Below are 16,732 nucleotides of genomic sequence, written 5' to 3' on the forward strand. Positions count from 1 at the left end.
GACAGTGGAAATGGTTGAAAAGAGGTTACAGGGTAGGAGAGTGAGTATGGAAAAAGTGAAGGTGGAGATCAGACATGGGCAAGAGGGGGCAGGAGGACAGAGGGCTTGCAGATAGAAGAGAAATGTGGCTGGGGCCATCTCTGAGACACACTGGAGACCTACAACAGGGTAGGCTTCTGGGAGGATATGGGGGTGACTCTGGCTGAGAATCCTAGTAGCAGGGGTCCTGCAGACTGAAGAGGCCACCCTCTTAACTAATATGGCCTCTACTGGAGGGAGGTGAACACCAACCCACGCACAAAGACTTTGACCCAAAATTTACCCTACCTACAAAATGTACAGGGATAAAGATAGATCAGAGACTGAGGGAATGTCCAAGCAATGCCTAGTCCACTGTGAGACTCACTTCTTGGCAGAGAGCCAACTGCTGACACTATTAATGATACTCCACTATGCTTATAGATGGGAGCTTAGAATAGCTGTCCTCTGAGAGGCTCCAACCCAGCAGTGGATCAAAACAGATGTTGAGAGTATAGTCAAACATTGGGCAGAGCACATGAAGTCTTGGAGAAGAATGAGAGGAAGAATAGAAGGACCCAGAGGGGACAAGAGCTCCTCAAGAAGACCAACTAAGCCAACTAACCTGGGCCCAGGGGAGCACACAGAGGCTGATGCACCAATGAAGGACCATGCATGCACCCAACCTAGGCTCCCTACACAGATGTAGCCAGTGGGTAGCTGCAAAGGGCAGAACTGGGGGAATGGTGCCCTTGGTAACACAGAGGACTGTGAACATTCAATATATTATGTGGAATGCTTACACTTTTTGACTTTTGCTTTGCTTTGATCTGATTATGATTACGATTTGGTCTGCTTTGATTTGATTTGATTAGGACTATGCTCTGGCTTTTTCTTGGCGAGTTAAGAAGTATTTAGCTATTTTTTTTTATTTTACAGGATGCAGTAGTTGAAAGATTTTAACTTTTGAAGAGACTTTGGAGGTTTCAAGAGACAATATTTTAGAGTGTCAACTTTGTAAGTGACTTGTATATTTTAAAAAGACAACTTTCAAAGTGTTTTATTTTGTAAGGACTTGAAGAAAGGCCCACAAGTTTCAATTCTACACAAAGAATGAGAGGAACCACTTGTGTTGGCAGGTTAATATACCTGAAGAAAGGCCAAGAGGAGACCTTGGTGAGGGGATAGCCTCAGTCTGTGGAGATCCCAGAACATTGGAGAAACCATGGTCAGGAGAAGAGCATCAAGGGCAGCCGTAGCTGTGCATAGAGCTGCCTGAGCCTGGGAGCTAAACTATGTGCTGGGAGTGCAAAGCAGAGGAAACAGAGCTGCTTGGGCATTTTGGAGACAAAAGACCCAGAGTGGCGGATGTCAGGTACTAAGATGCTTACATTGTTGGATTTGGTTTAGTATTATTATGACTGTGACATTGCTTTACCTTTTAGTCCTGGAATTTATGAAGCGTAGACTGAACAAGCCATGGGTCATATGCCAGTAAGCAACATTCTTCCGTGATGTCTGTTTCAGTTCCTGCCTCCAAGTTTCTTGCTTTTGAGATCATACTTTGACTTTCCTTCATGCTGGACTGCAACCATCAGCTGAAATACAGCCTTTCATCCCCAAGTACGTTTTGGTCAGAGTGATTTATCATATAGAAACATAGAAAGGCAAACATGAAGTTGCAGATTTTTTTTTGTTTATTTGAACTTGTATATAAGGTCTAATGTTTATATGCATAGGTATTGTAAAAGAAAGATTTTTAGTTTCTAGTCAGCTATGAACTATAGCATTTTATTCCAACTCTTCCATATTATTTACTGAAGGCACTTCATTGACATTTCTATACGTTTGATCAGGATTCTATAACTTTATATGACTGGAAGTTACATAGATGAAATTAAAAGCATGCTTTGGTAAGACTGAGTCCTTTCTTTAGGATAGGATACTGTGTGAGCATCACTGTCTTACAGAAAAAATGGGCAATTATATCCAACTACCACCATTGCTTTAGGAAAAGATCAAGAGATTTTAGTCTATGATGTGGGAAAAAAATCTGCTTCTTTAAACACTCATTTAAAAGTGTTCTATTATTTAGCTTGAACGTTGCAACATGTGTGTGTATTTACTAGCTTCTATGAGTTTGGAATTTGAGGTGTATTGTGTTTTCTTATGAAAATTTCAGCCTTCTCATTTGCAAATATTATCTTCAAGAATATTTCAGCCTTATTTATCATTTGTATATATTGTGTTTAAGAATAGTCCAGCCTTATTTGTCATTTGCAAATATTGTTTAACTTACTTGGGGAAATCTTGCCATGTTTGTATGTACAAGTGAGAATATGTTGCTTCCTTCTTTTACATTTTAGCATATGTTTGTAATGAATATTTCTTGATTTGAGATTTTTAGGTTTAATTATGCCCATGACTACAAGATCCTCTGCTTGTATAAATTACCCAATGACAAATATTCTACAGAATTTTGAGTTTTTGTTTGTATGATACATGAGATTATTATACACCTTCTTCAGGGAATGACCCTGGGAGAGTGAGGCCTAAAAATGCAGCAGACAAATGCTGCATGCAATAGGCAACCTCATTCAGAGAATCAGACAGGGTACACTCTGAGGGGTAAGAAAGGTCACATGAGTAAAGTACACAATCACAAGGAGAAGCTCCATGTGGCAAAACATGATTTTCCATAGAGACTTATGAATAATAGCAGTAGAAGCAAACTCACTCCTGTTTCCTACGCCTGAGAGAGACAAAAACAAACAAACAAACAAAAATTTTTTTCAAAGAACTATTCAGTGCTTTTGAGGAAACTAAGTTCACAAGACTTTAGCCTTGTTTTCTTGAAGTTTTGTCACAAATATTTCTGAATTCCCTTCCCACCAGTCCATTCTTGGAATGTGTTCCTGAAAACCAGTGACTGTGGGCCAGAATACATCTGCAGGTGCCTGGGTGTGTTGATACACCTTAGGGGCCTCTCCTCCTCTGAGAAAAAGAGAAGGGAAATAGAGAAAAGAGGGTGTGAGGGTGGGACTTGGACGTGGGGAGCAAGGGGGCTGGGATCATGCTGGCGAGGATGTGGAGAAGGAGGAACACTGCTTCATTGCTGGTGGGAATGCAAACTGGTACAACCACTTTGGAAATCTATCTGGCACTTTCTCAGAAAAATGGGAATAGGGCTTCCTCAAGACCCAGCTATTCCACTCCTTGGAATATACCCAGAAAATGCCCCACCACACAACTGGGACATATGCTCAACCATGTTCATAGCAGCCTTCTTCATAATAGCCAGAATCTGGAAACAGCCTAAATGTCCCTCAGTGGAAGAATGGATAAAGAAATTGTGCTACATTTACACTATGGAATACTACTCGGTTGTGAAAAACAAGGAAATCCAGAAATTTGTGGACAAATGGAGGAAATTAGAAATGATCATATTGAGTGAGTTAACCCAGAAACAGAAAGACTCATATGGTATATACTCACTTATAATTGGACACTAGTCCAAAAGGCATGCCCCATGAATGTCTTCACTTACCAAGAGATTGGGACAGATGTGAGGACATCCTACTGGGACTCTAGGTAAGAGAAATATAGGAGATGGGGAAATAGAAGGATCCAGAGGATCTTAGAAACCCACAAGAAGAACATCATAACAGGTGGATCAGGGCCCAGGAGTGTCTGCTCAAACTATTGCCCTAACCAAGGACAATACAATAGTAAACATCGAACCCCTATTCAGATCTAGCCAATGGACAGAACATCCTCCACAGTTATGTGGAGAGCAGGGACTAACTCTGACATGAGCTCTGGTGCCCCATATTTAACGACCTCCCCTTCGTGGGGAGCCCTGGTGGCACTCAAAGAAACAATAGGCAGACTACCAAGATGAGACTTGTTAGCCTGTGACCATAAAGTGGGGGAGGAGATCCCCCTTCGACATGGACCTAAGGGAGGGTAATAGGGTGGGAGTGGGAGGGTAGGAGGAATGGGAGGATACGAGTGATGGGAGAACAATTGAGTTGTATTCTAAATAAGTTAATTTTAAAAAGAAAAGAAAAAAATAAGTTGGGCCTTCTGAAAACTATGTAGTTTCATTAATATATGTAGTTACCCTGAACTAATTATGATAGCAAAAGTCTACCAACAATAATGTTCTTCATAAGCATTTTCTGCTGAATAATTCTTTCAAATAACTGAAATATTAGAGTGTAGTAAAATATATAGAAATATACATCTATATATTTAGATGCCATAACTAAGCCCATCCATTATTTTGGGAATGTACATACATAGATGTGAAGAAAATAATCAGGTTTTCCTTTGATTTAAACTAGTTGGTTCTTAGAGAGCATGTTTATCTATGTAGAGAAATAACAATCTTTGTTCTCCTCAAGATGGAATCCAGAAGGACTTATGGTGGTTAGAAACAAACAAACAAACAAACAAAATGAGGATGAACCAGCATGAAGAACCCTGACACTGGAAAATGTATTGGACTTTGCTGGGTGTATTAGATAGCCATTTTATATCTATTTCTCCGTGCATTCCAAATGTCAATTACAATTGAACCACAATGGGCAATTGAAGCATATTTTTCAATACAGCTTTATGATTCTATGAAAACAACCCAAGTTTAGTAAAGCTACTTACCCCCAAGAAACTGTATTCCTCCAGCCACTCTTCTTACTGTCCTGGAGATGAGATCTGACACACAGCAACCCATAAGGGCAGTGAGAGCTACAAGGAGGAGCAGGCCACAGCCCAGGCTGGTCACTATGGTACAGGTCCTCCACTCTGTGCTGGGGATGCCCTGGAAGGAGGTATAGTGCCCACATTCCTCCACCATCACCATCATCTGCCGACTCTCATCATGCATCGGATAGGAGCACCTCAGGAAAGTGCCAAAGGACACGGGTTTGCCCAGTTGAGATCCCCAGAGCCAGTAAGGCATGAAGAAGCCCACACAGGAGGTGGCAGCACAAAGGAAGGAGAGCAAAGCCCAGATCACTCCAGTACAAGTCAGGCTGGATGCCATCTTTCACCAGGCGATGCAATGAGGACTCAACCTGATTGTCCTGAAGGTGGAAATGAAGGCAGGTGGTCACTAGACACTCCCAGGGAATCCACAGTTCTTCAAGGAGGATGCAGCTAAGCGCTGTTACAAATCTTCAGTCTTACAATGTATCAACCTCTCATTCTTTGTGGTAATGATGGTGGCCCCTGGTAAAACAGAATAGGAAACAGTGGGAGTTAAGGATGCCTCGCTTATTTATATATGCCTACAGAAGCTCTACAATGTGCAGTTAAGAAACTTCAAGCTTCCTTCAATGTTTCCAAAGTGTTAAGGACTAACTCTCTCTATACCTATCTCTATACAAGTTATGCCAAATTAGCTCAAGCTTTTCCATATCTTTATCTTCTATAAAATGCCCCCAAGTTACCTCTGACAGCTATTTACTTAAAGAAACAAATGGCTTCTATCTGCCAAGCCAGTGAGTTCATTTCACCTACTCACACACTCAATGCAATGTAGCATTTTTATTTAGTGGTAGACATAATTCAGGATAATAAAATAAAATGGGCCCTGCTGTAGTTTGTTTATTTGGCTTGCAAGCTCCTATTTAGTGTCTAGTAATTTCTCTGCATCTCTAGGTGGGAGTGCCAACCAAGATAATTAGGGTGGTAACGTCTTACAGTTTCAGAGTATTGTAAACTTAACTAATGTCACTCATCACCCAGGGATAGGCATTGGATAGAAGCAGGGTCACACACTCCCAGTACTCGACAACGCTGAGAACTCCCTCATTCTTAACCTTCTGTGGCACAAGCAAACCTCTTGTGTTTATCTCCTATTTTGACTCATTGGCTTCAGTGACTTCACCTGCTGGCTTTTCCACCTGTGTTCAACTCTAACCAGAGAGGGCACTCACACTTTTCCAATACCCAGTGTCAAATGTGAGCTGTTCAAAGGGTTCCACTTGGCCTTGGGCATGCTTACCTGGCCACACTCTCCACAGAGAATGCAAAAGTACACCCACCCTCAAGGTCCCTCTGCAAACTGCATGCACACTCCAGCTTCAGAGCCTACTGAAGTTGAGTTGGTCTAGGGGTGACTCGCAAAGGTGAGGGTAGGAGGAAGGAGGGCCTCTTTCTCAGCAAGAGTGAGGTGCCCTAGTCCAGATCAACCAAAGCCACAATCCTCCCACCAAACTGCTCAGCACATCCACCTCTCTGGGAGCCACACACATTCCCACACAATGATCTCTGGATGCAAAGCAGCCCAGGGAAGTTCTTGCAGCTGGCTCTGAGAAAGGGACTGATAAGGGATGGGAAGGCAGCACCCCCCTGAGGCCAGCAAGCCCACAGCTGAACCATGCTGCTCAGGAAGTCAGGAGGGACCCCGGTGCAGGGCACAGGACCGCGGAGCTCACTACTTACCGGGCCTGGCGGTGGCCACCTTCCCTCACAAGTCAGGGCGCAGCACAACTTGCCGTCTTTCCCTGGCGGGGACAGAGCGGCCAGTAAGACTGACCTAGGCTTCAACACAGTCCGGACCGAGATCGCGGAGACTCTGGAGAGCCAGGGTGGAGGGTCAGGAGGACCCGCCCTGAGAGCCTGTGGGCTGTGGCCCTGAGGCCCAGGGATGCTGGTTTCAGCTTTGGCTGGCAAGGCACGCGCCGCCTCCTCCCCGCCCTCCGCTTCCAGCTGTCCCCTCCCCTCTTCCCTGCTGCGCAGTCCTGGACGCGCGAGAGTGGGGGCGGCAGACAGACTGAGAATTCAGGGACAAAGTTATTGGCTTTCTCCACAGCTCCTCAGGGGCGCCAAGGGTACACCCGACCCCTGTTTGCTTTTCTTGGTCAGGCATTGGGGTCTGGAGCTGCAATCTTCGCGCATCCTTTATGAGGACTCTGGTGGGAAGTAGCCTCCGCGATGGCTACAGTGGTGCCTGTGATCTCTAAAAAGCTCCTGAGACCTGGTCACTTTGGAGGACAGAGACCATGACTGTTGTAGCCTCAGGAATGGGAAGGCGCGTGCTATGCGAGGCTGCAGAATTCAGTGAAAGCAAGGCAAGCAAGAAGGCAGGTGGCTCCTGCAGCCAGCATCTCCCAAGACCTGAAAACCTTGGGAACCTCTTTCAAGACATTTCTCTTCCTCTTCTTTTTCACCCTGTTTCCTCACCCACTTCCCTCCTCCTCTGCCCCCTCCCCTCTCCTCTTTCCTCCACCCTCCTTTCTTCCTCCCTCAAGGAGGGGATCCTTTCTCTCACCCCCTCCACTCCCCAACCCTTGATCAATCTTAAAGTCTACACAACCTTTGGGTTTCCTTTCTGAAAATCAGCTCCTTTGATTTTTCAGGGACTCACCCAGGTTCTGACTTGCCATCAGCATTTATACTTTCTGAAGCAGGAACTGTGTTCTCTTGGTGACTGCCTGAGCACCCTACCCCACCCCCAGTCTTCACTGAGGACAGTTCTTTTTAGGAGGCTACCATGTGGGAAAGGCAACTTTTGAAGTACTTTCCCAGATACAGTTTTTATGATGTGCCTTTTCAAAGCAGTTGGAAGTCATAAAATGGGTAGAAATATATTTCATAATAAAAGTTCAGGAATGCCATTTAATTAGGCAGCATCAGCTGGAGACAGGTTGTTTCGAGATTGTTTGAACGTTTTTAACAGATTTCCAAGCCCTTCCCTTGTAAGAGGATGGTATGGGTGATGGGCCTCCCAGAAAAGCAGTGCAATCCACCTTAAGTAGTGCAGTCCACCTTAAGCCCATTACAATACTCATGAGCAGGGGAGAGAAGAGTTCCAGGGAGACATTTGGGAGAATCTGGAGATGTTTGTGATGAGCATGACCCAGGCCTGGGAAGGCCCTACTGGCAGCTGGTCCATAAAAGCCAGGGTTCTGCTCAGTAAGTACACAGGGCACATCTGGAATAATGTAGCTTGAAGTGTGACCAGGCCAAGACTAGGAAGGGATGGTTCCAAATGTCACCCGGTCAAGCTCACTGGTGAATCCCAGGTATAGAGGTTTAGATTTGGAGTTTTCCTTTGTTAATTTAGGTTTCAGTTTGTCTTGTGCAATTCAGAAGTTCCTGGGCTTGGCGGCCATATAATGACAAGTCTGACTCCTCGGTAAGTACTACTGCTTGGCTATCGCAGATCTCATATCTGTGTAATGTGGAGGTAGCAGATACCAGCATAGACAAAATGACACAGTGGCCGCCGGGCTCACCCACACGCATGCATTCACTCACACACTGCCCACTAGAGAACTGTCCTAGGACACTTTCTCCAGCTTAGAGGAAGGAGCCTTATGTTCACAGTGACACAGATTGTCAAGGAGGCATTAGCAGTGATCACCTCACCTGCAGAGTCGTTCATTACTGTGTGTCAGGACACCAGGCTTATGAATAGATGGCTTGATCTAATTCTCAAAAAAAGAAGAGAAAAGCCATGAAGGTGATTATTATTTTACAAAGAAACAGGTGATTTCCCTAGAAGCATATGGTTAAAACATGGGCTTATTTATAAATCACATGATCTGTGTTCTAGTAAGCAATATAAATGTTGTCAGAGAGGTTTGGCTGATATAAAGAGAAGAAACGAAGACGTCAGAATCTTTGGATTCCATCGGAACAGAGTATAAGTTATGTGTGGAATCTTTGTGCTGTGCCTCCTGGGACTCAGCATCCCAACTCAAACGAGTCTGTTACCTCACTGTAACACAGAGCTTGAAGCCAATTACACTTAGTGTTTCTGACCCTCGGACTGCCAGTGTGATGACAACATGGGGGCACACCTGCCTTGGAGGAGGGCTTTGGGGTCGTCTAAACTTGTCCAAGTGCATGACTTCACAGATGCGGTGACAGGCTCTGAATCCCTCCAATACCTCACTTGAAGCAGGGGCCTAGAATCACAACTCCTATTCCTGTTCCATTCCACCATATAATTATTTTCCCAAGCTATAAAATCTTCTGAACTACCCTCTAGATTCTCGCATGGGTACTTTACAAGCACATGCATTGTAATATCTTAAAAAAAAAAACAAAAAAACTTTGCATTCGATTTACATCTTCCAAGGCTCTTTAAGTTACTTCCCAGGCAGAAGTTCCCACACAGCAGCTGCTGCTGGACCTCCTGTTCCAGGCCCAGGAGCAGAATGATGGCTACTCAGCCTGAATGAGATCATGAAGGAATGGAAGACTGCAGGAAAATGGAAGACCGCAAGGCGTTCATGGGAACACGTTCACTTGGCTACCCAATATTAACCCCAACCCCACCCCCTTCATTCAATGGCTGCTTTTTCCCCGTGTCCCTTAAACATAGCAGTGGTTACTTGACTCCCCTGTAGCAATGAATCTACTAAGGAGGCCTTGGGAAAAGCTTGAGCAAGGAACAATTTGGTGAGGAGCTAAGAGAAGCCAGATTGAATCAGCCATCTTAGAGATGAGTTTGAGCCAGAACAGCTGAGTTGAACCAGCCAACCAGAGTTCAGAAAGAACTAGAAAGGTTGAGTTTATTCAGCAGTAAGTCTCAGAGACTGAAAATATTCTAGGCATAGGCTGGCAAACAGAGACTGGAAGCTGAATCTTTCAAGGTTGAGGCTTACAGAAGATTAGATTATATGGAGGTTAGAAGCTTCCAGGACTAGGCCTAGTGATGGCTAGAATAGAGAATGAAATGCTCTGTGCTCAGCCCAAGCCGTGTATTTGTACAGCTTGTGTATGGCTCTCATCTATTCTCCCCTCTGAGGAAATGAAAAGAACATTTACAGGTTTCCTTTCAAATGCCATGTCTACTCTGCTTTCTTTTGTTTTCACTTGCATGTAGCATCTTATTTTCATTCCTTTACTTTTAGTCCAGGTGTGTTATAAAGGCAAACTAGAGCCTCTTATAGGCACCACGAGTCGGCTCTCTTATCTTTCAAACAATTACTTTTTTCTTTTAAAAGGATCTATTTTTGTTTTTAAATTATGTGTCTGTGTGTCAGTATGTGCACGTTAGTACAGATGTCCTCAGTGGCCAGATGTATGGGCTTCTCCTTGAGCTGGAGTTCAAGCAAGTCTGAGCTGCCAAGCAAAGTTGCTGGGAACTCAGTTGACATTGTCTGTTAGAGCAGCGTGCACTTTTAACTGCTGAGTCATCTCCTTTGTATCTCTTGATTGAAGAATTTAGTCAATTCCATTAATGATAGTTATTGATATGTGTAGGGGTTTTCTATTGCCATTTGTTGTTTTCTGCCCTATGGGCTTCTTGGAGAGTGTCATACATGCACATTAAGTTCTTGCTTTTTTTTTTTGTGGGGGAAATCACAGACTCAAGGACTGTTCCTACCCTCTTGCAATGTGTTTGTCCTTGGGCTTTTAAAGGTGTGTGTGTGGGGGAGTGACAGTAGGAACATCCCTGTCTTACTGTTCTATTGCTATGAGAGACACTATGACCAAGGCAACTCTCATAAACTAAAATGTTTAATTAGAGGTGATGCTTACAGTTTTAGAGGGTTAGTTCATCATCATCATGGAGAGAATCATGGCACTGGCATGACACTGGAACAGTAGCTGAGAGCTTTATATCCTGATCCATAGGTAGGCAGACAGAGAGATGGAGACATGGAGCATGGTGGGAGCTTTACAACTCAAAGCAAACTTCTAGTCACACACCTCCTCCAGTAAGGCCACACTTCCTAATCTCCAAACAGCCCATCAACTGGGGACCAAGCATTCAAATATATATGCATGTATCGGGGCCATTCCCATCCCAACCACCACAGTTCTATTCAGCCATTTTGGTGACAATGTTCTGCCCACTAATTTTGAATTTGCTATTTGGAGTACATCTGATTTGCTTCTTTTGCATCAGTCTTTCCCTGCTTTTCAGTAATTATGTTTCTCTTATATAGCCTAGGCTACCCTCAAATTCTGGCACTCTCCCACCTAATCCTCTTCAGTGTTATAGACATGTGCCACCATGCCTAACTTATTAAAGTTATTTTTTACCAAACTGTATTTGTTTCTCTTAGTTTCTCTCCTAACATGGCTATCACATAAATAATTGAGACTCTTTTGTTTAATAATAAGTTTCACAACACAATAACTGAGCAGGTATTCCTCTATTCTTCTCCCTTTAAGCTAATTTGGCTTCCTCCCAGCATGCATCCCAGCAGTACTTGCACTTTGTAGCTTCCTCTGCTCCAGCTCCTTCTACTGACGTCTCTTGGCCCTCTCCTGTGGTCGAATCCCCTACTTCCTTCTCTAGCTCTTCATCCCTTGGCTGGCAGGAAGTCGAGCCTGGAAGCAGTGTTTACACAACATTGAGACAGAAGATTCTCAGAACAAGATATGGAACCAGATATGGGGGCGGGGGAGTACAGAAATCAGCATTTGAATTACACAATAACCCAATGCCTACACTACCTTCTTTTTGTTTTGTTTTGGTTTTTTTTTTTTTTTTTTTTTTTTTTTTTTGGAGACAGGGTTTTTCTGTGTGTAGCCTGGCTGTTCTGGAACTTGCTTCATAGACCAGGCTAGCCTTGAACTTACAGAGATCAGCCTGCCTCTGCCTCCCCAATGACTATACCATATTTTTAGGCATTAAACTCAAAGACTTACTTTTTTGTGTGATCTTTCTCAACTTCTTGAAAAACAAAACCAAAAACCTTTGTTGGAAACCCCTTATGATATTTCTCCTACTGTTTAAGCTTTTTACTATCCACTTCACATATTTATTAATTTGAATCTTGGGCTAATTCCCTAAAGCATTAAACAAACAAACACCCACAAATCCTCTATTGCTACCTTTTCAAGTTGTTCTACTCCAAACATATGGTTTCTTTAGGAATTCTATGCTTTACTAGTAACTTGTTTTATCATTTATATATCTGGGTATTTCAGTGTAAAAAGAGACTGCTTGTATTCTTTCTAGTGTTCAACGAGGATGAGTTCCATCCTAGTTTACACAAGTAACTTGGTGTCTGGTCCTGTTGTGGCTGCTTGTAGAAGTTGGAGATTCTGCAAGGATTGTGCTTTCATGCTATCTGTGCTTTTTACAAAGAACAAGAATTGACAGATACTGAGCTTGAAAATCTCACTTCCTTTTACTTTTATTTTTAACTTTTTTTTTTTTTTTTTGAGGTATAATCTTACCACATAGGTCAGGGCGTGCTCAATTTGTTTAGCTGCCAGTTGGTGAAATTATCAGCATGTGTCACTTTTATATGCTGTATTAGTCAGTGTTCTTTAGAGTAAGAGAGTGAATAAAATGAGTATCTATGTATCCAGAACTTTGAGGTAGGAAGGCATGCCTTTAAGCCAGATCTTTTAGTTGGGAGGACACATCTATAATCCAGATCTTTTGAGGTGGGAAGACCCACCTGTAATCTGGGCCACGCCTTCTGCTGGAAGCCTACATGAGGACATAGAAGAAGGAAGTTTTTGTTTTTTGCCTGCTTGCTCTCACCTTGCTAGAAAGTCCCTTCCTTCACTGGCATTAGCACCTACTAAGGGATTTCGGTATTTACTGAAGACCAGCGGAGACTCCGAGACTACTGGATTCTAGAGTTTCTGTTCATAGCCAGCCATTGTTGGCTTAGCTAGACGTCTTCTTTTCTTTTACATCATCCTAATAACACCATAAGTCATTCTATAAGCTGTTACTTTATGGAACCCTGGCTAATGTACCCTGAAACTGAAAGCCCAATTAAATACTTTCTTTCATAAGTTGCCTTTGGTCTTGGTGTTTTGACACAGTAAATGAGGCAGTCTTATGTTTCCTTGGCTGGCTTTGAACTTGCTACAAAGCTGAAGAGGCCCTTTAACTTCTGATCCTCCTGAGTGCTGGGAATCTAGGCCTACCCCATTACACTTAGATTATTTATTTTTTAGGAGGGGTTAATTAGTGCTTTGATTTTGTTTTTGTTTTTTAAAATCACGTACTCTATTAAATTCCTCGTATTCTTGAAAAATCACAATTAAAGATATTTTCCAATCTGTCTTCTAATTTGCCTGCATTCAATACAAGGGGATATATATTTATAAACTATACCATTAAAAATGCAACACAAATACATTATCTTGCTTCTTTCTGAAATAAATCTTTATATCTATATCTATATATAGATATCTATATCTATCTATTTATATTTACCATGGCTTATGAGAGTAGACTGAAAAAAGAAGCAAAATGTTCTCTTCTTAAGAGTTTAAGAAATTGGTCCTGCTCAAACTATGGCACCAGCCAAGGACAATACATGCAGTAAACTTCGAACCCCTACCCAGATCTACCCAATGGACAGGATATTCTTCACAGTTGAGTGGAGAGTGGGGTCTGACTTTCACACAAACTCTGGTGCCCCATATTTGACTACATCCCCTAGATGGGGAGGCCTGGTGCCACACAGAGGAAGGATAGCAGGTTACCAAGAAGAGACTTGATATCCTATGAGCATATACAGGGGGAGGAGGTCCCCCTCAGTCACAGTCATAGGGGAAGGGAGTAAGGGAAAAATGGGAGGGAGGGAGGAATGGGAGGATACAAGGGATGGGATAACAATTGAGATGTAATATAAATAAATCAATAAAATATATTAAAAAAAAGAATCTAAGAAGTTAATAACTGGTTTTTCATGTGTGTGTGTGTGTGTGTGTGTGTGTGTGTGTGTGTGTGTGTGTGTGTGCGCGCACGTGCGCAAACGCGCATCTTTTTTATAACGTGTAAGAAATTTGAGCCGGGTATAGTGGCCCACGCCTTTAATCCCAGCACTCAGGAGGCAGAAGCAGGCTGATCGCTGTGAGTTCGAGGCTAGCCTGGTAACTGTGGGCTACACAGGTGACAATGGTTTTGATGGCCTTTATTTTTCAAACTTGATTCTTTTTTATTCCCTCCCTTTTTTGTAACCCAGAGCTTAGTGCTTGCTAGGCAAGTGTTCTGCCACTGAACTAAATCTCCAACATTTCAAATTTGCTTTTTAAATTGCTTGTGTGGTATTTAGAGTAGGTTCTAATTAAAAAGGCACAAGGAGAAAGGGCAGGACATCTATTCCCGTTACTCACCTACTTAGGCCTCCTGAAGCAAAGGAGGCTATAAACTATTGATATCCCTCGTTGTAACTTCCCTCCCCCCAGCTGTTAAAAGGATTTGATGCCAGTATGGTCGTCATTCGAAGACGCCTTATTTCAAGCGACAGTAGGACCAGTAGGGCATGTTGGGATCTTGCAATCTTTGCATCAAACCGCTTTAAAAGCAAACAGCAGTAGTTTAGAAGCTGTTAATGTCTATGGCCTAACAAGGCCAGATCTAGTCAATGGACAGAACATTCTCCACAGTTGAGTGGAGAGTGGGGTATGACACGAACTCTGGTGCCTCATATTTGACCATGTCCCCTGGAGGGGGAGACCTGGTGGCACTCAGAGGAAGGATAGCAGGATACCAGAAAAGACTTGATACCCTATGAGCATATACAGGGGGAAGAAATCTCCCTCAGGAACAGTCATAGGGGCGGGGAGTAAGGGGAAAATGGGAGGGAGGGAAGAATGGGATGGGATAACCATTGAGATGTAACAAGATTAATAACAAAAAAACTAACAAGGCATTTAAATCCAAGTACTTTACGATTCAGACTAGGGGTAGAAAAGGTATGAAGGGAACCCAATGGGATAAGATTTTCGTTCCTCAGAAGGTGACAAGGTTTTTTGAAAGGTTCTTTTGAGGACTGAATCACGTGGTTTGGACTTTTGCTGATCAGCGCGGCTCCCGGCCAGGCCTCCGGTTCGTGCTCAGACCTTGGGAGGCTTGCCTTTACCCGACCTGGATTCCAACGCGAGGCGTCACCCGGCGTTCCCCGCCCTCGTAGGCCTGATAGCTGGAGGGACGCAAGACACTTCGCCGCTCCTCGGCCGGGGATGGGCGCATGTTAGAGGCTGGAGCCTCTCAGACACACAATCTCAGCTAGGGCCTCCTGCCTTGCAAGCCACCGGCCCGGCGCAGTCCTCAGTGGCCTCTCCGGCGCATCCAGGGCTTCCAAAAGCCGCTCCTCCTCCTTCTTCAAGTCCCTAATAGGGATGATGTATCACGCGGCTCGGAACGACACTCAACTACTGGGCAGTTTTCCCAGCCCAGCCGAAGCTGGCCAAGCGACTCTGCTAGAGGGGCGGGGCCCTGACGGGCAATCTTACAGCCCAATAGCGTCTCTCTACCTCCAAGTGTAGGCCAATGAGGAGCAAGAGGCGGGACTTCCGCTCCCCCGCTGTTGTCGTCCCTCCTAGGACTTGCTTGGGTAGGGGTTCAGTGCGGATATTCAGTCATGAAGTCTGGGTAGCGACTTCTTCTGCGTGGCGGCGAGCCTGGATTCTGGGCCGGACTTCAGGTAAGAGCCCTTGTGTAACTCCTCAGCTGTAGGCGGGGGTGATCGGGCCTGGTCGGGAGAACACACCCCCTCCGGCCTGGGTGCGGTGGCTCTTCAGCTCCGTGCTGTAACAGCAATAGGCCGGTGCTGGAGACTGGTTCTTAGCACCCCATCCTGTGGGGTTGTGGATCTGAAGTTGTCAGGTTATGCAGTTTGCCTCCCATGTTCCCTTCCAGAGGTGCCTGTGGCCTGGAAAGGTACTTAGACTACTTCTCTTGGTCCAATACTTTGCTCTAAGTCCTCCGCGAAAATTCGGTCGGGGGTGTTTCTCACCCACTCCCCCATCCTTCCCTAAAAGCTCAGCTTGTAGGCTTGGGCGTGACCTTGCTAGGGCCACACACTGCCCTTTTGATTGTTTGTTTTAACTGATCGTCGAAGTCTGAACTTCTGCAAGGACACTGAATCGATCTATCCCTAAGAGAGAAACAACTTTGGTAGGCTCTGCTGCACGTTCTGTGAGTGCTTATGGTAGATTGCTCTATTTTGTTCTAATCTGGCAGTAATTAATTTCCATAACTCCCTTTGCCCTTAGCTTCAGCACCGTGGGCAGCTGCTATGGGCTGTTGTCTGACCCAAACCTGCTTGGGTGTTACTGTTTGCTGCCCTTGATGTAGCAGTTACAGTGGAATCTGCATTCCTTTCAGCAGTGACGGGAAGGCAGCTGTACTTTCTGATAATATACAGTAAAGTGGCCGTGCCTCCAAAGAGCCAATAGAAACAGGTCATTTAAAGATGTAGGGAAAAAAAGAAAAACAAAAAACAAACAAAAAAAGATTTAGGGAAGAGCTTTGGAGAGTTACTCCGTCATTAATTATTTGAGACAGGGTCCCTCTGTGTAGCTCAGATTGACCTCAAACTTGCCATTCTTTTGCCTCAGCCTACCACTACTGGAATTGCAGGGTAATCAAGGCTTGTTTAAAGACAGTTTTTTGTTTGTTTGTTTGCTTGTTTTGTTTGGCTTTTTGAAACAGGATTTCTCTTGTAGTCTTGGCTGTCCAGATCCTCCTGCTTCTGCCTCCCAAGTGCTGGGATTAAAGGCATGCACCATCACGTCCAACTAACGATAGTTTTTAATGGGTCGACAAGATAACTCCAGTTCAGAGGAACACAGATTGGATTGTGGTAGTTAAACAGGAGTTGGGTGTGCAGGGCCACAGGGATTCATTAATTGATTTTTTTTTTTTTTTAATTTATGTCGAAAGAGTCAATTTTAGCTTCAGTTACTTTCCTTTTTTAATGTGGGCCAACAGGAAGATGTAAAATGTATTATTGTAGATTCAGGAAAGACGAATCTTTCAAAA

General features: G+C 44.0%; 2 protein-coding genes across 8 annotated transcripts in view; one reads left to right on the plus strand and one right to left on the minus strand.

The window, feature by feature from the left end:
- Window positions 1–3,557: 3,557 nt before the first annotated feature.
- On the minus strand, window positions 3,558–15,064 carry LOC127199248 (LHFPL tetraspan subfamily member 6 protein-like). 7 transcript variants are annotated; one of them, XR_007831919.1, is made up of 5 exons: window positions 14,834–15,064; window positions 11,199–11,319; window positions 8,398–8,456; window positions 4,681–5,250; window positions 3,591–3,605 (listed from the first exon to the last, which is right to left on the minus strand). XR_007831919.1 is itself a non-coding variant. In XM_051157187.1 (3 exons), the coding sequence occupies exons 2-3, from the start codon at window positions 5,063–5,065 to the stop codon at window positions 3,595–3,597; spliced, it is 396 nt and encodes a 131-aa protein (XP_051013144.1). In that variant the 5' UTR covers window positions 5,066–5,250; window positions 8,398–8,839; the 3' UTR covers window positions 3,558–3,594. The 7 variants fall into 7 exon arrangements, 1 of the variants encoding a protein (XP_051013144.1); XR_007831918.1 differs by having other exon boundaries at window positions 8,398–8,462; XR_007831922.1 differs by lacking the exons at window positions 3,591–3,605; window positions 4,681–5,250 and adding an exon at window positions 6,508–6,601.
- A 165-nt stretch (window positions 15,065–15,229) lies between these two features.
- The window catches only part of Rnf13 (ring finger protein 13), a 97,626-nt gene continuing 96,123 nt past the window's right edge, over window positions 15,230–16,732 (plus strand). The window contains exon 1 of the mRNA XM_051157189.1: window positions 15,230–15,392. The gene's annotated coding sequence lies outside the window, so the exon portion shown is untranslated. The remainder of the gene's footprint in view (window positions 15,393–16,732) is intronic.

This window comes from Acomys russatus, chromosome 15 (assembly GCF_903995435.1).
Source record: "Acomys russatus chromosome 15, mAcoRus1.1, whole genome shotgun sequence".
Classification (NCBI taxonomy): Eukaryota; Metazoa; Chordata; class Mammalia; order Rodentia; family Muridae; genus Acomys; species Acomys russatus.